Genomic DNA, 25357 nt, shown 5'->3' with positions numbered 1-25357 from the left:
AGGGGCAGCGGATGGGTCTTGGGTCTGAAGGTAATGCTGCAACACTGATAGGCTAATTATGCTGTTAGCACCTAAGGACTGTGCAGTCTCAATTTGTATCACACTATCCAGCCAGAAATGTAAAAAGATGGGGGGAGGAAGAGAAGAGAGAGAAAAGGAATTGCAGGTAGAAAGCTCTGGCAGCTGGCAGGCTTTGGTGCCCGCAGATTAATGGTGATGAGGGAACCCGGTGCTGTGGTGGGACTCCACTGACGGCAGCAGAGGGAAATATATTCATATATATTCAGCGCTGTAAGTGAGGAGAGACGGTCCCCTTTGCGAGACTTGCGGGTTTTCACAATATTTCCGAGGCCCTCCTGCCGTTTTTCCCGCCACAGCCCCTGAGGCGAGCCCAGGACTACATCTCCCGTCATGCCCGCCTGGCGGAGGCACCCGCCGCCATTTCGGCACCGTTTCGCCCCGGAGCCGTTGGGTCGGGACGGCGTCGCGTCCCCCGTCCCCCGCTCCCCGCCGCCATGAGCCGCCTCAGCGGCGGTTGGGACGGCACCGGCGAGGAAGTCCAGCTCCTCCTGGACCTGTGAGTGCCGCCCCGACACCCTCCCTTCCCCCGTACCCACCGGGACGTGCGGTGGGTTTAGGGCCGGCCGAGGGGGTTAGATCCCTCCCCTTCTCAGCGGGGCCACCGCCTCCGGTAAACGCAGCGCCACCGGGGCAGCCGGCGGGGCCCTCAGCTGGGGGGAGCCCGGAGAAAGGGTCTGGCCAGGGGGACAGGGTTGGGCAGGCCTTTGCCGGGGTGGTAGAGGGTGACGGTGTTCGGTAGCGGTGGCAGGGTAGGTGACAGGGTTTGATGGTGGTGGCAGGGTAGGTGACAGGGTTTGGTGGAGGTGACAGGGTGTAATGGTGGTGGTAGGGCAAGTGACAGGGTATGGTAGTGGTGACAGGGTTTGGCAGAGTTCAGCAGAAGCTTCAGGAGAGGTGACAGGGTTTGATAGTGGTGGCAGGGGTGGGTGACAGGGTTTGGCAGAGTTCATGAGCTTCAGGAGAGGTGACAGGGTTTGCTGGAGGTGACAGGGTGTGATGGTGGTGGTAGGGCAGGTGACAGGGTTTGGTAGTGGTGACAGGTGGGTGACAGGGTTTGGCAGAGTTCAGCAGGAGCTTCAGGATAGGTGACAGGGTTTGGTGGAGGTGACGGTGTAATGGTGGTGGTAGGGCAAGTGACAGGGTTTGGTAGTGGTGACAGGTGGGTGACAGGGTTTGGCAGAGTTCAGCAGGAACTACAGGGAGAGGTGACAGGGTTTGGTGAACGTGACAGGGTTTGGTGGTGGCAGGGTAGGTGACAGGGTTTGGCAGAGTTCAGCGTGAGCTTCAGGAGAGGTGACAGGGTTTGGTGGAGGTGACGGTGTGATGATGGTGCTAGGGCAGGTGACAGGGTTTGGTAGTGGTGGGAGGGGAAGGTGACAAGGTTTGTCTGAATTCAGCAGTAGCTGCAGGAGCTTCAGGAGAGCTGACAGGGTTTGGTAGAGGTGACAGAGCAGGTGACAGGGTTTGGTAGAGGTGGCAGGGCTAGGTGACAGGGTTTGGCAGAGTTCAGCAGGAGCTACAGGGAGAGGTGACAGGGTTTGGGCTGGCAGGGTAGGTGATGGGGTTTGGCAGAGGTGACAGTTTGGGAGGAGTTACAGGACAGGTGACGGGGTTTGACAGGGGCGACAGGGTTTGGTCGGGTGACAGGGTTTGGCAGGTAAATAACAGGATGATCCCTGACAGGTCTGGATGGCTGAGGATCTCTGGCTTCACCTGGCCCCAGTGAATCCACTGAATGGTGTTTCGCTTTGAGTTTTTCATATGTCACATTCCTTTGTGTTAGGACGGAGTTAGAGACAGCATAGAGATAAAATATTTGGTTTGACAGATAAAAGAAAAATAGCTAGCAAACAACACGGTTAGCCTTAGACTTTTATTCTTCTTTTAAAACACTGAAGATAAGATTATAGTTGCCCTGGTGTATAGTTGCCCAATAAGTGTTATTGTTTCCTATAAAGTACCATAACAGTGAAAACATGTATAATTTAAATTATAAATTGTTTAAACTGCAGATCAGTAGCGTACACTGAGAATATCAACCAGCTTTTTGAAAAGAGTGCAATTAGTAAATTAATTGCAATAGAATGCAATAAATTAATAAAAAAAATTCTCTCCAGCTAAATATAAAAAGCTGTGTCATGAGACAGTTAAACGTAACTGGAAGATTTGGCATGGCTCACGTTGATTGGCATATCTGCATTGGGTTTGGAGTATTTTCTGCAAATGTCAATGAAGTAGTCGGTCTAGATTTGCAAGTCCCTATTTAAGCATGACTGCTTTAGCCACTTAGTAGCTTCTAGAGCAAAAAAAAAAGAATCTGAAGTTTGCATTAAGTTTTTAGATACAACTGGTTTTATGTACTACAGTAGGTAAACAATCTGCCTCCTTCAGGATGAACTGCCAGAAAAGATCATTTACCCAGCGGCCAAAATGTAGATGTCATATGATAAATATATATTTAGCACGTAACGACAGTGTGTGCCTTTGTATGACGAAGGGCCTTTGTATGACTCAATAAGCAGCCGTCATAGGAGAGGGAACAGTCACACCGTAGGTGCACTCATAACCCCCCAAGAGGTTCAGAAAGTCTGTTGACTCACCCTAGCCAAAGAGCGCGGGCTGTTTTGCACCAAGGAGGCTTTGGTTCATTGAGGATCTTGATGAGAAAGGCATGGGCTCTCAAGGCTAGTTAACTGGTTTATTGTATAAAGAATAGTAATAGAAAACGTGATAGTGGTCTTCTGTCCCTTTTGATGCTGAGGACCCCAGCTATCCCAGCATAGAGTCACAGTGATTGGCATGTTGCACGGATCCCATCTATGGTGAGGTTCACACTCATTGTGGTCTTTCAAGCTTTAAGATTTTTTTAGAAGTAAACAACTGTTCTTCATTTCTGCCGTTGAGTAAAGGAATGTTAGATGTAGATAGGCTGTTTAACCTTAGTCTGGCTTGTACTGAGCCAGAGCCATGTACAGGTTTCTCTGTTACAGTCAGTCAGGCAAGTTCAGCCAGCAGTCACTGAGGTTCCGTGGAGGCATTAATTCTTACACATCTCCAGAGGAACAAGTTAAAGGTGGTCACGGTGTGTGCTCAGGTTAGGTTAGGTATGGTTGCTCATGCTGACATACAGTGATCACTGCAGCCAAGACCTGTGGTTAAACTGCCTAAATTCTGCTTGAAATCAGTCTCCTTGTTAAAATGTCTTCTGCAGTGACCAGCTACAGGTGCCCTTATTACACTGTGCTAACTTGAGGTTTTTTTAATGTGCTTCCTCACTGGAAATCTTGCTTTTTTCCTTGGTTAAATCTGTGCTACACTGCAGATTATAGAGCCTTAATATTTTTACTTTTTCAGAGGTTTTAATCAGTATGAGTTTAATTTGCTGTGATTTGGTGGCGTTCTGGTGCCAGGCAAGGTTCTGTTGCAAAAAAGTTTTCTCTAGGGGCTCAAGAGCTGTGGCTATATGCTAAATCTAATTTGGCTTAAGTCTTGGCTGCTGCTGCCCCCTGCCCTCAGGCACTTCTTTTAGCAATATTATTTCTGTGAGCTCACGGTTTTAGTTACGGGAATTTTCATTCAGATCAGATGCCAAACAGCTCACTGTGCAACTGTGAATTTCAGAGCCAGCCTGAGGAAAGCACAGTAAAAAAGTGGCTGGGGAGATGAGGGGGTGGAACTAGCCTTTTCAACCTCTGTGTGGACTTTATATTTGGTTAGAGTGATGTGTAATGACAGCTGGACTGCTAATAGAAATTAATTACAAGGATTTTGTCTTGCTCATGGCTTTTCTTTTTTTGCAAAGCTAAACCAGTACCCATGTATTTTTTATTGGGCATGATTAATCTGTTAAAATGACGTTTAAGATGTACATTACACTAGGTGCTTATGTTTTGGTGATTAACCTTGGATCTTAGTCCTAGTAATTTCTCTTTACCTGTACTGTAGCACTTGATACTACAAACAATTTCTACTCTTGATTGATTGCTAATATTTTTCACACTACTTTATTAGTACTGCTGCAACGATTTTCTATATTAATATAGCAATATAATTATTATACCAGTAAGACTAATACTGTAGCAGTATAATTATTATACCAGTAAGACTAATACTTGAAACCAATAATTACACAACATTTTAACAAATGTGTCTAATTTTAGTGTATTGTTTCTTGTCTTAGAACAGTCAGGTGATGGATGTCTATTTATGCCAGGCTTCACTTTAAGCTTCTTACTTATGCTAACCCTTAGGCTTATTGTTTAACTAGCAGAACTCACAGCACAAACTAAAAACTGAAACAAATCTATTAGTGTGTGGAGTAATCCTTTTAATAAGGTCATTACCTTGAAAATCTCCAAACCTAATAGAAAGTGTATTTATTAAGGTGTTTCTGCCAGTTGATGATATCTTCTGCTTGTCTGCCACTTGTTAGCCTTTCCCCATGCCCCAGAAGAAAAATTAGCACTCCAAAGGTCACGTGCACAAGAGCATCCTACTGAAAAATATTTAGGAATATTTTTTTTTACTTTGCTCAAGTTATACCTTATATTAGCTTCTGCTTCCTGAAGTTATTGTTCCCAAGATGAGAAATGACCAATGTACCCATGCACTCCTAGCTGATGTAGTTTTAAGGCCAGCATATTGAGGTCCACCAAATTTATCTCTGGTTTACATAGTTATGCTTGGTTGAAAACTGACAGTGTAGGAGTTGCAGGGCCTGCCAAATAGAGTGGATGCCTGGCAGAGACATCGCTTGCTGGACTTGGGGAGAGGGTAGCTGGGGCAGATAACAGCTTTAGCTGTCATACTTGGAGGAGGCTGCTGCTACAAATCTCAGAGCCCTGGCAGGTGTTTTATGCTGACTTGTTAATGCCCAGATGTAAACTTAGCACCAAGAGATTTTCTACCATCAAAAATGAGACTCTTAAAGCAGCGCAAATGAAGTGTCAAATTTAAAGGTGTTTTAATTAAGGTTGTCACTACATGATAAAGAATTGTGCTGTGCATGTAAGTTGTCACAAGAGTATATGTAGTTACTTATTGCTTAGATTTGATTGTTCCATGTGTTGTTGATAGAGAACTCCTGTGTAACAGGTATCATTAACAGGTATCATTAACAAGTGCCCAGCCGATTGCAGACTGATGCATTACCTGACCTGTCAGTGTCTGGGAAAACCAAGGGCTTAAAAAAGCATCAGAATATTTGCAGATGGGTTCATCTGCATGAAAAAAAATTAAGGATGGAAGTACAGCATCAGTTTCAAAACAGAGCTTCTTTTTATGGTCTTACTAGGAATATAAATTATCCAACCCTAAAGAATGCAGGAAGATGTCGCTGTTTTGTTACGTGCCATTAAACCTACTTTAGCATCTGTCTTGGGAACCAAAGGAATCTTAAACTTTGTTATTCAAGTCGTGTGCTTTGGTTAGCATTAGTAGCTAACTTAGCGTGAGTAGGTGAAGTGCTAGGCTGCAAGCTGTAACCTGGCACCATAGTGACTTAGGCTGAACTCTTTCTTAGTCCAAGAAGAATGGCTGGTAGTTTTACTTGACTTTGATATATTGTAATTTAGCTAACACAATGAAACTGTATAAGTAATATTAATGAAGACTTAGTAATATGAATTAGAGTGACCTTTGTGATCAAAGGAAAGGGAGCTATAATTCTTGGAAATGAAGAAAGGGACCCTTCTACCCAGAGTCAGCAGAAGATGGATGAGATCCAGGTGCAGATGAGACAAAAAGATCATGAAACTGTGTAAGAAGGTAAAGGCGTCTGCACCAAAATTCCAACCATTGAAGAGGACATGTAACCAGTGAACAATTTGATTGGATAAAAGACGTGTTTGTTGTGTGTCACAGGTGCAGAAACAGCTTATGTCATAGCTTGTGAGGCCTTATTTTTGGGAGGCACAGGAAATGAACCAAGGGGGTCCCTCTTTGGGGCACCCAGCTTGAGCTGTATTAAACCAACTGTGACAGAACCTGGGGTCCAAACTCTTCTTTACAGAGCAAGGGGGTCCAACCTGAACCTCACGACTCAGCAGGAGGGTCTTCCCGAAGTCCCAACTTTCAGGTTGGGGTGGGACAAAATCTGTCTGCCAGGTGAATGCATTATACTCTTTACTTACTAATCTTAGTTATTGCTGCGTGTATCTAGATCACATGAAAGTATAGAGACCAAATACAGTAGAGAGAGTTACTGTGCAATTGCAGGAGCTGCTCTGAGCTTACTAGTAGGGTGAGTAGATAGAAAAATGTTGATTCTACAAAAGCAAAATGTTTTGTAGGACAGTAATGTTTTCTTTCAAAATTTTGGGTAGGATTTAGAAAAGCTAAGTTGGCCTAGGGAATCTACTCCAGGTACCTATGATCGATAGATAATACAGCCTCCAATTCTAAGAACTCCTTCACTTACATGAACTCATGTTAGGTTTCTTAGCAAGAGGGGAGCAGTGAGGGATTACCCTTCCTCCCCCATTTCAGCTCCCTCCATTTTAGTTTTGCTGTAGTGTGATCTTTTTTAAAGTCTCAAAATTTTCCTAGGCGAGAGTGTTACCTTTTCAGATATGTCTCCATGTTGGTTAGCTTCACTCTAGTTATGTTCCTCATTTACATAGGGACTTTGGTTTTTTGATAATAAAATCTCCTTTCAGAGAGTTGCAGTTCCTTCCTTAAGGACCAACAGTTGTCTTTTAGCATATTAACAACTGGTGATTGTTCTGAAGGTCAGAATGGCTAAAAGCCATTCATAAATTCTTCCCAGAGTTTCCTCTGGTGTTTCAGTAAGCCTGTGATTGTAATTGTAATTTAAAGTTGAAGAGCTTGGGACATTAACATTTTATGTATCCTATGATAAATTAAAATGCTATAGGAATCTTAAAAAAATAGGATTGCATGATTAGTGTCTGTCTGTAGTACTCAATATTGCATAAGTAAATACTCTTCTGTATATTTGACCTTGAAAACCATGATTTCAAGTGTTCCATCTGGGTACTGTTCCGCATATATCTGGATAATACTGATCTCTTTGTTCTATTTTGCTTAAGTAAAGTTCTTAATGTTTTTTTCACAGAAGGCTCTGTTCCCTCTGGAGTCTCTTAACAATGTATTCTTACTGACATGATCCCTTTTTGTTGCATTCACATAGATAATATTCTAGTATTTCAAATTCCTGTCTCAAAGTGTCACCCAGTGTTCTGTAATTTTAGTATTTACTTCTGCCTAGTCCTTCCTTTTCAGATGAATACTTAAGCCCTGTCTGTCTTTGAGATTTGTTTGCAATTTCTCATGAAGTAGTATCTCAGAATGGAAACTTTAAATCAATTTTAAGTATCTGGCAAAGGGAACAGGGAAACAATTTTGACCATGAATACAAAAGATTTCCAGAGAGCAGGATGTTTATAAGGGATAGAAAGTGCAGTGTATGTCAGCAATATTGTTAGTTCAAAATCTCTCACCCAGCCTATACAATAATAAGACTGTTTCCTTCAGGTTGATAGGAACATGGTTTAGTGATGCTTTTTGTCAGTGTTAGATTGATGGTTGGACTCGATGATCTGAAAGATCCTTCCAACCTAGGCAATTCTATGATTCTGTAAATCATTCTGACAAATAGGCATGTAGGGGGCAGGCAGGGGGAAGGAGGTGTAAAATACTGCTATTAAAAAAAAAAACCCAAAACAGGCTATGCTGAGTCAAACCAATCAATGTTTCTGATTGTGACAGATTTCAACCAGCTGTGTATATTCCTTCTCTTCCCAGGGCAGCTTAATTTCTTGAAGAACCATTAGTGATGAGGGCTTTTGAATACCTTGTAAATATCCAAATGGATCCACTAGTTATTTTGTCCAATCTGCTTTGTAGGAACATGAACTTGTTGATCCGTGATTTTGTGAAGCCCACTAAGACAGAAAAAATTCTGCCTCAGGTGGCAATCCTCTGTGATCAGTTTTAAGCATAGGGTTATTAAAAATGTGAGCAGAGTATTACACAGTACAATTCATATTAAAAGAGTACTACAAACTAGACAGTGAACAAAATACTACATCTGAAAATATCTTCTAAATGTTTTTAACTGAGGTAAACTGGAACTAGCTATCCCAACTAAAGATTTTACTGCCTGTGGAGGGGAGGCTTAGCTGGTAAAAAGGCTTTTCCTAGAGCTTGTGAATATAGTATCAGCAAACTCACTTTGTGACCTGGGTTGGTGGTAGCAGTGAATGAGCCTGCAATTTTTGCCGAGAGTTGACTGGAGAACACTTGCACAGAAGGATCAGTTGACTGACTCCAAAGGACAACAACTGAATTGGTGGTAGCATGGAATAGCTGGAGCTGATAAGATCTGAAGGCAGCGTAGCTGGATGCAGAAGATGACATCTTATGGCTTGATTGTTCTACTTCTAATATGTAATGCCTTGTTTTGACTGTACTGTGACTTTTCTTTTTTTCAGATGCCTTCAGTGTTTGACAAAGAACCTTTCCAGATATGCTGCAGATATTAAGCCATTGCCACCCAACATAAAGGATAAACTGATTAAATTAATGAGTATGCAAGGTCAAATAACTGATTCAAATATCAGTGAGGTAAGAACCCATTCAAAATTATTCTGTCTGTGAGAGTTAATACAAAAGATGAAATAAAATAAAACTGTTTACAGCCAGAGACAACAGATAAATTCAGGCCTGTTTGCTCGGTCCCTTTCTTCAGTTTTTTTCCTTAAACTTCATAATGTTAATAGTCCTGTATTAGTAGTATTAAGATTGTTTGTAGTGACAAGTAAATTAAAAATGTTAGCCCTTCAGTGATAATTGACTTCTGTATAATCAGCTGGCATATATTATCCCTTTCCAGTATGGGGAAACGAGAGTCTATTACAAACCAGTCTCTGTTCCGAAATATACTGTTTCGAGAAGCTAGTGGATAATTAACTAATGAAAAGATTTCAGGAACTTGTTAGATTTCTGTTATGTTCTATTGACATTATACACATGATCTGCATATAATTTATTTAAATCCTGATTCTTTGAAATATGATGATGCTAGAGCTAGAAATTGGTAGTTCAAATTCTCTGATCCCTTTTGCTCACTGGTGTGTGCCACAGTTTCAAAATGAAACCAGTTAATGACTTTTCTTTAGCTGTAAATTCAAGGGCACTGTTATTTTGGTATGTCTATTGTTATCTTGTTTAGACTCAAAGGGAGGTGTGAGAACTGAGAAAAGCTAAAGGATGGCCTTGGTGAAACAGAAATTGAATGACTCCCTGTTCATTCCTGCTTTGACCTGTAACTTGGAAGAGGCAAATAGTATCAGTTTCTCAGAGCCACAGTAGGGAGGCCAAGACTAGAGGCAGAATCAGAAGTGTTGTGGAAAACTTATGAACAAAATATTTTATCTGTAATGTGCACCATTTTTTGATTGTGAAAAATAAGTCTTGGAGTAAACATCAGTCTTATTCATTTATTTTACTTTGGAAAATTTGAGTTGATGCGATTTCATTTAGGCTATCTTTTCAGTAAGTAATCCTTTCTAAGCATCCTAAGAGATGTACGTAATTAAAACCATATGATTGTGTGTGCATAAATGCACAAAGCCTATAAGGATATCTTTAGTCTGGAAATAAACTAGAGAGATTAAGTTACAATCTTTTCCTCTGTTTCTTAGTAAAATCTCATCTGTCTTTGTCTTCATTCGGCAGTTGATCAGTGCCTTGTCTTGAAGCCTGTTTTCCATTTGACACTGCTATATTCTGTTGCAGTTCTTTTTCTCATTTATTTTTCTTTCTCTGTTCCTGCAATTTCCTGCAATTCTGTCGTTAGCTGTCATCACTTTCCTGGGGCACGCTATACCTTAGCTATCTTGGCTAACAGTTTCCAAGTTTATCTCACTTGTATTTTTAAAAAAAATGCTAGTCACTTCTTAGATTCTGAGTTCATAGTGCTTCTCCATAACATTTCCCTCTTCATTTTTCCTGTTCTTTCATCTGGCAGATATTCTTGTTACTTGACACAGCAAAAATGGCTTATGTAGTTTAGCTCTTCTTACTGTTACTTGCTCACATCACGTATAACCAAAGTATTCTATATGTCACACATTTGCAATGTCTCAATTGGTCTTCCATATGGACAAAGGTTTTTTTTTCTTTGCTATTGTTTACGTCTTTCCCTTTTCTTTCATAGTCTTCACAGTATTGCAGCTTGGAATTTTCCAGACTATGCTATCTCATTTGCTTTTATCCATGTACTTTCTTTGGTGGTGTTTTAGTGTTTTGCTCGAAGTTAAATTTCTTCCACTTGAAATTTAGTTAACTTGCATTTATATGTAAACTTCTATTTCATATTTAACCTCCATGTTCTTGCCCAGATTTATGTATTGTGCTTTTTTTTCCCTCTGCTTTTTGCTTGGAGCAGCCTTCCATTGCACACATGCTAAACTCTTTATTCCAACTCACTTTACCATAAAGATCTATAAAGCCATTCAGCATGTGTCCGCAGGATATAGATTCTTTAATCTCCTGGACTCTGCATCCAGACAATCCTTACTCTATGTAAAATCCAATCTTCTTTGAGACAGATAAGATTTTAGTATATCCATTCAGTGAATATGAATCTGTGAAAAACAATAGAGAGCAAAAGTCAGAGTAATACCTGAGAGTGTGAAGAATCATGGGCTATGGAAGCTTAATGCTCTAGCTGCTTTAAATAGGTGGTATTCTGATATTATTGTTGCTTCTCATTTAGACTTCCTTGCATCTAATGATTCTTTTTCTCATAAGATTTCTCATGTGGCTTCAAAACCAGCAGTTTGCTCACTTTTGTTGTGTCCTAGGCAATTTAGAATTGTGAAAGCAAGCAAACAGTCAGGGAAAGCTTTTTAAATAAGTGGTGATAGTCACTTTGGCTGTAGGCAAGTCATCTCTGAGTTTGGTTGGTTTTGTTCCTTAGATATGAATTCAGAAATATAAGTGAAATAAGATCTGAATGTTATCTTGTGAAAACTACTTACAAATGTATTGTGGGATGTGTTGGTGGGTTTGTGGCACAAAGAGACGTATTTGAGGCTTTTAGCATTTGGGGAGAAAAAGCTGTCAAAGCCATATGAGGCCTGCCATTCATTTTGCAGAAAGGTTGCAATCATAATCTACAAGAAGCCCTTGCTTTTCTTCAAAAGGCTCGTTTGACTTTGCCGGTAAAGATTTTAGCATCTTACATATTTGCAAAACAGAAAAACAGCATTCCTTCTAATTGGAGGAATACAGTATGTTTATTGTACCTGTTAGAATGGTGAATCTGAGAAAGGAATAGGCCTTGAACAAGCCTGTCAGCTGTGCTGTTGTCTTTGCTTGTGTACAGAAATTTACCCTACACTTTCACCCTTGTGAGTTAAGGAAGGGAATGACAACCTGAAGGGAGTAGTATAAGGTCATGCGAAAACCCAATCTAACACTTGCCTATTGGTCTGAAGGATATTATGTTTGCATAAGAGAGGGCTATGAACAGTATTTATTAAAAAATAGTGAGAATCCTTGAAAATGGAATTAGACGTAAGATATGTGGCTATTGCTACTAAAATCTGAGACCTTCCATTGCTTTGGGCCTAAATTTCATAAATGTCCTCATGGGGAAGATTTCACAAAAACTCCAACCTCTGGTCTTGTGGGAGAGAGAGCCTATTTAATGAGGATTTGGTACTTCCTCATGGTATGATAATGAGATTGCTTGTTTATGAGAAAAGAGTGTGTGTGTAGGTGAGGAAAATACTTTGGGACAAAATATCTTTCAAATATTACCCTTATCTGTTCAGCGGATTTAAGTTTTGATCACAGTTTTACACTTCAGATTTCTGCTATCAAAGTTGTACTAGTAACTTTGGGGGTATTATCCCTGGTCAACATAGGATCATAGAATTGTCTAGGCTGGAGGGGACCTTTCAGATCATATCTGTGCTGGCAAAAGCACAAGTGCTAGCAACTGTACCATCAAAATACTACTTCCACTGTTAAAATGGTAATGTTAACATGCTCCTACTCTAGATGCAACCACAGAAACTGAATGTCCATGCAAAAGTAGATAAATGTTGCAACAAATATACCATATTTTCTTTAGAGTTTTTAGTTCCTAGGACTGGTAACCCCATGCTCTAGTGAATATTTTTTAAAAGTTCTATGTGATGTCTAACATTACAAGTATTTTAGATAAAAATATGCATGTTCTAAGACATAGCAGCATTTGACTGAAATGGTAGGTTTTCGTTACAGGTATTGCACCCTGCTGTAGAGTCTCTAGACCTCCGAGACTGTGATATTTCAGATAATGCATTATTGCAGCTTTGTAACTGCAAGCAATTGAAAAAAATCAACTTAAATTCTTGCAAAGAAAACAGATTGGGAATCACTTCAGAAGGTATGTTATCTGTGCACAGATAACTGGGATCTTATTTCTGATTTATTTTTCTTTTTAGATAGGAGTAAATTGGAAAAAAATATCTAGGGTAAATATTGCTTAGAAAATCCCCAATGCCACACCAATACTAATTAAAAGTTACCTCAGTGGTGTAAATTAGAGGCCTATAGCACTGATTGTCTTATGAAAGAGAGCTATCAGGTTACTCTCATGCTAGGTTTCTGGAAAAACTGTGCTACATTTGGTTGCATTTTCCACTTCATCTTAATTATTCCTTGCTTAGAACTTGTTTCAGAGCTTCACCAGTACCACTGGAGTTGGAGTTTCAGGCTTGTGATTTCCTAAATTACTTTCCCCGCCTTTTAAATTAAATATGTTTTCGTATTAAATGAGCCTATAGCATCTTATCTGACTTAAAAGGCTTGACTTGCTTTAGGACTTCAGGATTTCAGATGTTACTTTTAACCTCCAGTTTCAAGTTGTATCAGGAGCTATTAGCTTAAAAAAATTGTTTGAGTTTTATTTCCCACAAGTTTTGTTTTTTCATTACACTTACTCCTTTGTTCCATCATCAACTCCCTCTTCTTGAAAATAGAGGCAAAATATTTAGTATTGAGCTAACGTGTGCCATAGTTTAGATCAATCTTGGTTTGTATTTTCTTACCACTGCACAGTGTTAGACTTATCTTTTTATTTAAGTAATTGGTTAAACTTTTAAAACATTTTTTTATTTATTTTCAATGTCACCTCATAGTTACACCTTTTGACCTCGAAGACATAGTTTATGATGGTCTTCCCTCCATGCCTTCATCTCTCTGCTGATCTTTAGTATGGTTCTTAAGGGACCAGCTAAGCCTAGAGCTCTTTATGTACACGTTTTGTCTATTTGGATAGACATTCCTGATTACTTTGCGATTAAAACTGGGGAATCTAGTTCTTTATTGGCAAGTTGGTAGTTTATTGGTAGTTCCTTCTGCAGTATGGAACTCAAGCATTGTTCATTGTCATTTTCTTTTTCTCATCCTTGAATTAAAAGAAACCAACCACAAAATTATTATTTCCTTGTATAGAGTCTTGCTGGTATGGCATGAGATGGAAGTTGAACAGCCAATGACCAGAGGACAGCATTATTGGATTCAGCCTGGCAGTTATGTTAAAAAATGAAGAATTCTTTAAATTGCTCTGTTTCTTTGACAGGTGTCATAGCACTGGCCTTATCCTGCCCTTACTTGCGTGAAGCGTCCTTCAAAAGGTGCTGCGATATAACTGACAGCGGAGTTCTTGCTCTTGCACTCAATTGCCAGTTCCTACAAATAGTGAACTTGGGCAGCTGTTCAGGCATCATGGATGCATCTCTCCAGGCACTAGGACAAAACTGCAAATTTCTTCACAGTGTGGACTTTTCATCTACTCAGGTAACTCTGGTGGCAATTGGCTGACTGACTTTTGTTTGTTTATTTTTTAAGATTGTCATAATAAAATTGAAAGGGGATCTCTTTAGCTCTACTCTTGATGAGATTTAGGACCACAGTTCACTTCCAATTTCTTCTTCTCAAGAAAAGGAAAGATCTATTTTACATCTTGGTAACCAGAAAAATAAACGTTTTGGTATTACAGCTTGTATGGTGGACCAAAGATAACCTTTTAGTAGAATCTACCTAATATGGAGATTTTTTTTTTCAGTATCTTTATTTAGTGCCATCATTTTCAAGTTGTAACATAATCCAAAATACTTCATTTAAAGAAAGAAGAATCTTGGACAGATTGTTGGCTGCCTTCAGTTAGGTCAAACTGACCTGAATAATAACAATAAAAGAATGCCAAACAATGTAAGCCCCTAGTAGAAATAGACACTCCATAACTAGTTCAAGAGTGACTGTGCTTTCTGAATAGCTTGTCAGAGTTTTGTTATACAGTCAACATGGAAAGAATGACATTAAAAATGTCAGAAAGGGCAGGTGAGAGGATTTAACAACAGTTAGTGTTTAGCATGAGAAGGGGGAAATTAGCTGCAACAGCAATACTGTAACATACTTCATAATTACAGTAAGATAATGAAGTGAGGGAAAGGATTTTTTGCGGTTAAGTGTAGGGTTCAGTTGACTGTGATGGTGATGAGTGATTGTGTAGAATGTGAGTCAAGCACGGAGCATTCGCAATGAAGTGCCAGACCTGGAAAACACATATCAGGCTCTTGTTTTGGATGCTCCTCTTCTCTTTTCAGTTTTTCCAGAAGTAGGGCATCAAAAGTATTTTAATATTTTCTTTCGTAATTTTTAGTATTATCATTTAACTCTATTTTTTCAAACTTCATTACTGTTTTTGTTGCCTTGCCTCTTTCTTCCTTTATGCAAAATAACTAAGTCTCCCTGTACACGTGTTAAATTAGATGAAAGCTTCCTGAGTAACTAAACATTTCCAATGTCTTTTTCCTTTCTGATAATCTAACGATGGTAATACACTAGAATTCTGAATTCCCTTTGACTAAAAATAAATGGAAACATATATAAATGAAATAAATTTAAGATGAAGCAGAGAAACTATGGATCGCTCATGCCTGTAGAGATTGTAAGGCCTAACCATATTCTTGTGAAAGCATGGTAAAACTATCAAGTAGGGCTGGCAAAGTTGTGTAAAGTAAAACAGTGAGAATGCTGGAAATAAATGAACAGGCAAAGAAGGACACAGCTCACTTGTGGGAACAAGGAAGCAGATGTGAGCTAAATTACAAAGGGGGCATTTTAAGGTGGTGTATGGCATTTTAAAAATAGGCTCAAGCTGATGTAGCCATTTTAAAAATAGGCTCATCTGGTGACTGCAAAGATGAAGTACAGTAAGTACAAGGTATAGAAGTGGTGTAAAATAACATGAGATGGGGCAGGTGAGGCAAGGGAAGGATTGAACCATGAAGGAATAGTAGCTCTGTGTCCCCTGTATGCACAGAGAGAGCATGAGAGGAAGCTTGGCCTAAAGAACTCTGCTACACTGGCCCAGGGCCACATAAGAAATCTATTTATGTTTACTTATCGGTGTGCTTATGTTACCGTTCTGAGGAGGTATGTTTCATACATCAACCCTGGACTTACTGCTCTGCATCTAGTGTACTCTAAATTCCAGCAGTGTTAATGGGAAGAAATACAGATTAAAAAGTCCAAGTCCCTGCAGTAATTAAATGGTACATTTCCTCACTAATGTTCTTTGACTCAGTGTATGGCAAATCATTGTGGGAAGAATCTTGCCTGAAAGGGCTGTGCGAACTGCAGCAGTTTTCTGTGTGCGGTGTGGGTCAGTTTAGTTCTCCACAAAACGTGTTGGGAAAAGCAGGAGTGTTGTGGGTTGGCCATTTTATACCTCCAGACTCTTCTCAGGTAGAACAGAGCTGAGTTGTCAATGTACTGAACTGCTGGGACTGGGCTACATAAGCCTTTGCAAAAGAGATGTACAGTTTGGTGGCAACTGGTCTGTACCGAGAAGCTGATACATTTGTGTGATGTGGTAGTAACTGCAGGTGGTTTATCCCCATGCCCAGTATCCCCAGTGTATCCCTTGAAGAGGATGTGCAGATGTAGTACATACAGATAATCCACACAGATATCATGGAATCATAGAATGGTTAGGGTTGGAAGGGACCTCAAAGATCATCTAGTCCCAACACCCCCCACTAGACCAGGTTGCTCAAGGCCCCATCCAGCCTGGCCTTGAACACTTCCAGGGATGGGGCATCCACAACTTCCCTGGGCAACCTGTTCCAGTGTCTCACCACCCTCATAGTAAAAAATTTCTTCCTGAGATCTAATCTGAATCTTTTTTCTTCCAATTTAAAACCATTTCCCCTTGTCCTATCATTACCCTTCCTGGCAAAGAGTCCCTCCCCAGCTCTTCTATAGGCACCCTTCAGATATTGAAAGGCCGCTATAAGGTCTCCCTGGAGCCTCCTCTTCTCCAGGCTGAACAATCCCAGCTCCCTCAGCCTGTCTTCATAGGAGAGGTGCTCCAGCCCTCTGATCATCTTCCTGGCCCTGATATTCTATAGAGTAGGTAACAATACTGCAACACTAGTTGTAGTGTAGCAATAGTTCCTGTGAGCTCAGACAGGGAAGCGAGGGGACTTCGTTTTAACACCAGACTGGTTTCATGCTCTCACACTGACATAACCATATACTCACAAGCATCAACACAGTAGCATTCAGGTGGTCTCTCCAGTGTTCAGGCACCAACCAGGCAGTCTGCTCCAGGTTTAATTTGATGACATGGAGGATAAGGGACACAGGCTGTCAAATCTTCATCACCTACTCAGGTTGTTCTTAGGTTGTTGACCATGCACTGGTTTTGGATGTGCCATTTTATACTGTTTAGGAACTGATAGTGATTACTGTCTCCCTTCTATCCCACTTATGGGAGTTATTATAATTTATTCATTTACAGCCCTTTTTCTCCTGGTCTAGGAGCTAAATGTGCTGTCATCTTGATGACCTGCTAAGCGAGGCACTGACAATACCTGTCGTTCTTGTAGGCCTTTATGTGCCTCTGTGCAGGGATGTTCCTGTCCATTCGTGCTGATCTGACCCTTTCCGTTACAGTTCTGTGCAGTAGATTTGCAGAAGAGGGCCAGAAGGCAGTAACACAATTTCTGCAACAGGAATAATAAAATCTTTAAATAGAAATGGAGCTTGTAGCCTCTGGATTCTAGCTGTCAAATTTGGCTGAGCCTTACTGTGTATATTTGCTGACAAATATTCCTGCCATCTAATATAAGCTCTGTGAGAGAAACTGTGAGACAGATCTGATATCCAATCCAGCTTTTGAACTGGGGATGAAGCTTAATGAATTTGGTTCCCGGAAGAAAATGAATAAATTGGCTTTCATTGCCTTTCTGAGGAAAGCACCTTTTGTCTCTCTCCTCTCTCTCGCAGATAATCATTGCTTGGTGGCTGTCTGTAGCCAATCACTTTGATAAACCTTTTAGTGTGAGTGTGTGCCGACTGCTGTAAGGCTGTTTGTTTGAGGGATTTTTGCTTTATGTAACTGGCTTGCTTCAGGATAGGTATAAGTAAGGCAACAGATAAAAGACTGTTATGATTACTCTTTTTTTTTTTTTTTCTCCCCAATTTAAGAAGCTTCTTTCAGGAACATCTCCAGCAGTCCTGAAAACAGCAGAAAAAGTGGTATAGGGAGAGCAAAGTGCTTTAAACCTTATCAATTAAAAAGCTTGACCATAATAGTGTACCCACTGTTAAGTGAGACAAGGAAGCTGCAGAAAAAGCAGTTACATGGTTGGAAACTGGCCAGTAGAAAACCAGGCTGGATCACATGACAGTAAAATGCAACAGTGTTTAAGAGCCTGAAAACAACACACTTTAATAATTTTCTCTACAAATTTATTTTGGGAAGAAAATACTGTACTGTTAAGTGTATTCAGTGACTGAAGAGAGTGAATAAATCCCACCCGCCCCCCAAATAGCTGTGTTTGAAAAAAATGAGCTTTAATCCATTGTGTTAATAACAGCATGTTTTTTTTTCTAGGTAACAGATGATGGCGTTGTAGCACTAGTGAGTGGAACATGTTCAAAGAATTTAAAGGTAACTTACTTAACCTAATACTGAAGAAATGAATAAATGCAAATACCTGCATGTTTTACTTCTGAGGGATGGTTTTTATTGACTGACTTTTGCCTTCGTTTGTGTACACGCTTGCTTTGATTTTTGGTTATGAATTGGGTATTTTCTGTCTCTCTGTAGCAGTGCCCCAGATCAGCTTTTTGAGAACCTCAGTTTTTTCAAAATGAGTTTTCTTTTGTTGAATGTAGTATGCTTATTTTAACTCCTGTCGTTTTAGATGCATAATAAATGCAAATGTATGCTTAACTTTTTCCCTTGATTTCCTTGGAGTTATTTTTTGATTCTGTTGAACACTGAGGCAAAATTTGTAATGCAGATAATTTCATGGATTTAAGAAATCAGTTGGCACCTCTGCGTAGGTAAATCTCTAACTCAAGAAAGCAGCTGTGAAAATGAACTTGTCTTTGCATAAAATTTCTGTAGGCACTGAGACAGCATTAAGTGGTGGAGAAGAGGCCTCCCATACCTCTTACCATAAATGATCATCTACTTTTCTATATAGTACATTTATTATCTGTGCATGTGGTTTTGCTTTTGTACAAGGCTGGTTCTGAATCCAAGCTATTCATCTAGAAACTAGGATGGGAAACAAATCATACTTTTGCCAGGTTATAGTGTTTAATAAAAAAACCAACTCTAAACAAAATACCGAATCTGGGTCAACTGACAGTCATAATAGCCTGGAAAAAATAGAACTGTTAGTGTTTTATTTGGAGGGCAAACAGATCTGGTTTTGTTTTTTTTTTCCAGCTAACTTTGTCTATTTTGGACAATCTTTTAAATCTTGATAAGTCTTGTGGTACAAGATGAAGTTATTATTCAGACCATAGCAATGATATTTTTTTTTATATACTAGAAGTAACTTAAAAATATCCCTGTCTTTTAGCTGGTTGTGCCTTTAGCTGTAGCAAAACATTGATTCCAGATTTTCTGAACAAACCTGAGATAATCTTTAAAAGACACCTCTCGTATCCAGCCTACCAAGGTAAAGCAGTGTGTGTTACTGTGATTTGGATAGGTCATTTAGACTAGGTCGCTCTCAAAAGTCTTCAGTACATATGTCTTGAAACACAAGATGCAAGAAGTAAATGTTGTAGTAAGTTTTCATAAACTTTTACAATAAGTTTTGCACTTGTTATTGGGTGGTGTGGGGTTCTGTAAAGTTCCCAGAGGGTTTTGAACTATTTTCCAGCAATGTTGGTATAATTACTCCATCAGTGTTTCTTTCCTCCTGTATTACTGTTGTCCACAGTTTGCAGAGAATTATATTTTTATGTGCAAACCCTTTTCCTTCAAACTATAAAGACACAGTTCCATTTATTTTTTACAAAATGTGGCCTTTGGTGTTTCCTGGTCACGTGGCTGTAGTTCCTATTTCTTTGAAAGTGCTCAGGCTGTCTTTTGTGTGTGCTGCAGATGGATGCCTGTGAAAGCTCTGCTAGATCAGGAAGAAAAAGTTAAGTAGCTTACATAAGACCTGCCTCATCTATAGGTGTTAAAGTAATGTTGAGGTGGTGAGCTTTGCTTTTAGAAGAACTAATGGGAAATTTCAGTCATGCCACGCTGAATAGTGGTATGGATTTTGTTTGTTCATTTTCCTGTTCTCAATACTCGTTTCCACTTTCTTAAAAGCTATGTATTTAAGTGGTTTTGCATTTGGTTTTTGGGGTGGGATGGGGCGGTCTATGCAGTTTTTTAAGGCAAAATTTAATGTTTTTGTGAGGAATAACAATTTTAAAAACAGAAGTTGTGTTCTATCAGTATAAACAGTTAGAACAGATTATTTTTCTTGGTTTACAAGCAGTAAGAAAAATAAATTTAATAGAGAATATGGGATTATTTGCTACAATCTCTTCTTCAGTGTAACTCTCTTACTTGTCTGTCACAATCCTCGTACCTCTTGTTTCATATCATCAAAGGGCAAGTTTATAGACAGCTATCTAATGTCAGGTACATAGTGAAAAAACTAAGGTCTTAAAATTCTTAAACTATAACTAGCAGGCAGATTTATAAATCTTTTTAGTTCATTCAAAGGCATTCAGATTCTGCATTTCACTTATTAAAATGAACTAAAAACTATACATATATTGGCTTCTGTATATCTTGCTTCTCTGTTACAGTTCTTGTTTTCTGTAATCATTCTGTACAAAGTTGCATCTATTAGAAAAGATGCTTTTCATTTCTGTGCTTTTTCAAGATTCTTGGAGTTTATCATTGGAAAGACACTCTTATACAATAAAACAATGTGGGGTTTTTTTTACACCCCATAATCCCCAAATTATATTTTCCAAAATCCTATTTTCATTAGATTTGATAGTCTCTTTTCTGCATTTCTTCTTGTATGTTATATTTATTGATGTGTAAGGCAGTTTAGAGGCCAAAAAAACCCTTGGTGGTAATCTGTTAATTTATTCTGAATTTGTTTCTCTAGCTCATACTACAGGTAGTAGTTACACAACTGCAGAGAAACGAAGAATGGAGCAAGTTTTAGTCTAGACTTGGAAGAAGTTCTTAGACTTCTTTTAGGAGCTAGATAGATACTAGGAATTTCAGCAGAGGCTCAAATCCTGCCTGTTTTGGGAAACCCCAGAATTCAGTTTGGATTCCATTCTCCTGGACAACAAATTGCTATGAAAATGTGTCATAGGAAAACTGATGGACTCAAACACCATAGAACCTCATGGAAGAGTTTTCTCAGATGTCTTGAATGATGCATGTGTTTTGAGAACTCAGATTTATGTTTTTAGTTTTGACTTTTCATAGAAAAGCTGTCTTACTTTTCCTGAGGGTATTTCCCTGGTCTGTATGGGCCCACATATGGGGTCAATGTATGGAGGAATAGTAGGTCATAATTTATTCTGGGTGGGGATCTCTGAAAATGGTTGGGCAAAGGAAAGCTCTGCCTCCAAAACTGTGGGTGCTCTGACAGGCTTTTGTTGTTGCTGTTTTCGTATCAGGAGATCCACATGGAGCGCTGTGTGAATCTGACCGATGTTGCTGTGGAAGCGGTCCTTACTTCTTGTCCCAAGATACACATTTTTCTGTTCCACGGGTGCCCATTGGTGACAGGTAGGTCAAATGCAGGGAGTAAAGAAGAGTAATTACTTCCTGATAGTATCTTCTTGCTTTCTGAAAAAGCACACTATGGGTTGTAAATATTCCCAAACAAATAATAACTTAATAGATAAAATAATTTTCAAAGCAAGGTGAGAGTTTTGTTTTGAAATATGGCAACCTTCAGAGAGGGGTTTTTTGTTGTTTTGGAGTTTGGAGTTTTTTTCCTTTCTTCCCTTTTTTTGGTTCTTCATCAGCATGTGAAAGGGACAAAGTTGATCATAAGAAAAGTAAGTTAGCATCTTAAACCCCTCGTCTATTCCAGAAGTTTGGAATAGCATCCATTCAAGAAACAGTGGAATAGAGTAGGAGTGGTCAGCCTGAAAAAAAACCCCATACTTAAGAGAGGTTGTGATCTAACTTGGTGGTTTTTTAAGTTCAGTTGGTTGGTGATGCTTTAGAGTTACATGATTGGAGAAAGAACCAAGTGGTTTTGAATTACTACAGGTGTATCTGAAATATGATACTGTAATAGCAAAAGAAGCATAAATGCAGATATAGAATTGAATTGTTTTGCTGTTTACCTATTTCCTAAACACCACCTACATATATTCTGACTGAATAACAAGAAATTCCTTGGTTCTTTTGCAGATCGTTGCCGAGATGTTTTAGAGCAGCTGGTCATATCAAACAAAATCAAACAAGTAACATGGACTGTTTACTGATCGTTTATCGTGTACATGTGAGTGTAAAGTTTACAGATGGGAGAGCTCCTTCAGAAAACAAGCTCCTTGGAGAAATAGCTGGTGACTTTGGTACCACCAGATTGCTTCCCTCCTCGTTCCCACCAGAGGTCTCTGTCGCCATTCCAGTCCTTGCCTGTGAGTCTGGGCTTCCCCATTGTCTCCACTTACAGCCCTCTCTGTCGTTGCATCACTGATCACACTTCGTTAAGAGGAAAGTTAAACTATAATTAATATTACACTGTCATCTCTCAGCTTCCTCTTGGAATATCAAATTTGGCAACTACTTACCATTTTTTAGCTTCTTGGCTAGATATACAAATGCAATTTAAGTAAGTCCCTGTTCTGAGTTTGTAGTCTGAGAGGGTAGTTGCAACTAAAAGTACCAAGCTCAAACATAGTGTTAACACTTACACAGAAGTGTCTGAAAAGCTGGGAATTTAATCTGACAAAAATCAGCAGGCACAACTGGTGAACGGAGATGGCATTAACAGCAATGCAAATGTATTTTAACTACTAAGTCTCCTTTCACCATGTACTTTTACTACATCTAGAGCCAAAAACGTAGGTACTTTTCTTTTGATGTTACTGATACTGCAGGGTTCTGGTTTTATTTACCTTCATATACCTGCTGGATTTTTTACACATTCAGAAGTACAGTCTATGAGTATATAAACATAAAATTGTTTTGAAGTTATTGTGACATAACAAATTTCAGAATAGTAGTTATGACCAATAAAAGAAACTTGTATGTGGGAAAATGCTTATTTGCTCTGGCTTTTGCCCATATTCCTGCATGAAAATCCTTCTAGGGAACAAAACATTGGTCCTCATAAGTATAGCTGTGAGTGAAATGGGACCAAGTTTAATGTCCGAGTACGTGAATCTCAGGATGGTGGAGTTCAGGAAAGTACATGCTCTGCTCCATGCAGTTTATAATATCTCCAGTGGCCTCCCAGAAGTTGAAAATATAACCCTTTCTATATTGTTCAATTGCAGTCATATTGAAAAAATATTTAGAAGTGTAGAATGAGTTTATTAGATGATGGAGCAGTGGTCTCATCACAGTTATGTTCACTGGCTTTGATGAAATAGCATGATTTCTAGTGAGACTTTTACAAATTCTACATTAGACTTTTAGAAATGCTAGCAATTTTAGCATGCTACAGGGCAGGTAGCATGCTGTGTTGATACTCTGCATCTGGAAGTAGCAGAGTTTGGCCAGGGAGGTCTTGCATGGATCTGATGACACCTAGAAACCCATGAGTCTAGGCAGCCATAAGGAATCTTCTTCATAATTTAACACTTGTCATAGCCACGTGTGTTTTAAGCGTTGTAGAAATAAAACAGTCTTTACTAATTTATTTAAAGCTCAGGTCAAATTGCATGGAAGATGATAATATAATATGTTGCATCCAGTAATATTAAGGGATATTATGATGTCTGACAGTAATCTCAGTTCTTCTGTTGATTATATAGCTTATGGAAGAGCAATTCCATTTAGAAAACTTGGTCAAGTATAACTGAAAGTATAGTTTTCAAACTCCAGTGCCTAAATCGCTAATTCTTGTTGCATGCAGTACCATGGCTCAGCCCAGTAATGAATGTGTTCCTATGGTACCTATAGGTATAACTGCACCCCTGCAAACCGTTCCTGCAAACAGAAGTTGGTGTTGCTACATTAGCAGGTAGCATTTGAAAGCTTGCAAATTGCAGGAAATCAATCTTAGACCAGATAGAGGGCTAAGAACCTAAATACATACTTAGGTTCGTGTTTATAGTCAACCAGATTTTATTCTCTTTTTTGGCTAGAGAGTAGTTTTTTGTTTTGCCATGTGGAATACCTGGTATCAGTCAGGGCCCATCAGTCCTTTAAACTCTTGGACATGAGTTGGCAATAAATTTGTTTTGCAGTGTTTCTCATACTGATGTATCTGGCTGATTAGGCAGCAGCACTTACATGTTGGGTAATCATGTCAAATAATTAAAACATAAGGATTAGGCTGCCAGCCCTGCTTTTAGGAAGGGTGCCACAAAAAGAGTAAGTAGAATTGTAAGCTAACTCAAGTGGGAAGGGGCCTCGGGAGATTTCTAGTCTAACTTCCTGCCCAAAGCAGGACCAGCTCAGAGGATCTTAGTCAGGGCTTTATCCAAACAAGCCTCAAAAAACTGAAAGATGACAGAGCCTTCACAGCCTTTTGAGACAACTTGTTTCACTGCTTGACTGTATTAATGGTGGAAAATTTTCTTCTGTCCTGTTTGATCCTATTTTGTTTCAATTTACACCCTTTCTCACTGTAATAGCTTGGCTGTCATCCTGACAATCTTCTCGTAGGTATGGGCACGTTGCTGTTAGGTCCCTTGAAGCCTTCTCTTCTCCAAGCTGAGTAACACCAGTTCCCTCAATCTGTTATTGTAAGACATGTCACTGTAACATAGTGTGGTGGTGGTTGCCAGACTCTCATCCCAAGTGCTACATGCAGAAAGGAAATTATAAATGGATATAATGTAAAGCAGCTAAAGGGGGAAGATCACCAAAGTCTGTAGCAGCAAAACACTTAGAAAAAAAATAATATATATATATATCTGTGGGACAGTGCTACTGCTAACCTCACTGGAAAAGTTGTCCTTTTTCCTCTTGCTAATGTAACCTTGGATTTGTCATCTTGAAGGCAAATGCAGCTTACACTGTGTCCTTAAACTTGCATGTAGATTTACCACATTCTCCTGTAGCCTCTTCTAAATGTGTAACTTACAGTGTATCCTCACCTTGTGCTTAAAAATCTGTAGAACACTGGAATGAATTAACACTGCATTTCTGGGTTTGAAAATTTAATGCAAGTCATGTTAAGGCCTTCCCTGCCAGAGCTTGAGTCAGCTCTCTTATGCATTTGTTACTAGCATAACTCCACTGAAATATTTTTGGATTCGGGTTAAATCGCAGTCATTTTTCACAGAAGTTTACAAGTGTTGGGTGAAGTGGGAGAAGAACATAATGTATGCACTTACTGCTTCATATTCTGTATTGTTTGGATATTGTTATTGTTGTAAATCGTTGGGTGAGCACTGCAGAATATTCACATACTGTTCTGAAGATTAAAGTTTGTAAGACTTCCATTGGAATAGTTCTGAAAACTTGTTAAAGTCTGTTTCATGACCATGTACATATGACTGCTCCTAAACCTCCTGTTTCATAAACACCATGGTTTTCTGAGTACCACAAGCTTTTTCACATTTATAGGCTTCTACCACATCACCTGGTACTTGGATAGTTTTATGTGCGTTGTTTTCCATTCTGCAGTCAGTTCCCCATCACTGCCTGTTGAATAGTTAACTGCTAAAGGTGGCGGTTCCTGCACGGCTGCTCTGAAAATGGTTTCTTGTTCAAATGGCTGCATTTACAGCCTCAAACCTGTGGATCGAGTTGTGTTTTTTTTTTTTTTTTTTTTTTTTGTTG

The 25357-nt window shown here is 39.4% G+C and overlaps 1 protein-coding gene across 3 annotated transcripts; it reads left to right on the top strand.

Annotated features, from left to right (window-relative positions):
- Positions 1–431: 431 nt before the first annotated feature.
- On the top strand, positions 432–25023 carry AMN1 (antagonist of mitotic exit network 1 homolog). Of its 3 annotated transcripts, none has more exons than XM_014937432.1 (7): positions 432–577; positions 8535–8667; positions 12340–12484; positions 13682–13899; positions 18008–18064; positions 21061–21172; positions 21809–25023. In XM_014937432.1, the coding sequence occupies exons 1-7, from the start codon at positions 516–518 to the stop codon at positions 21880–21882; spliced, it is 801 nt and encodes a 266-aa protein (XP_014792918.1). In that variant the 5' UTR covers positions 432–515; the 3' UTR covers positions 21883–25023. The 3 variants fall into 3 exon arrangements, with proteins under 3 accessions (XP_014792918.1, XP_014792919.1, XP_014792920.1); XM_014937433.1 differs by having other exon boundaries at positions 554–691; XM_014937434.1 differs by lacking the exon at positions 432–577 and adding an exon at positions 6091–6186.
- The last annotated feature ends 334 nt before the right edge of the window (positions 25024–25357 follow it).

This window comes from Calidris pugnax, unplaced genomic scaffold (genome assembly GCF_001431845.1).
Source record: "Calidris pugnax isolate Ruff unplaced genomic scaffold, ASM143184v1 scaffold1, whole genome shotgun sequence".
NCBI lineage: Eukaryota > Metazoa > Chordata > Aves > Charadriiformes > Scolopacidae > Calidris > Calidris pugnax.
This window is presented reverse-complemented; position numbering and strand designations above follow the sequence as displayed.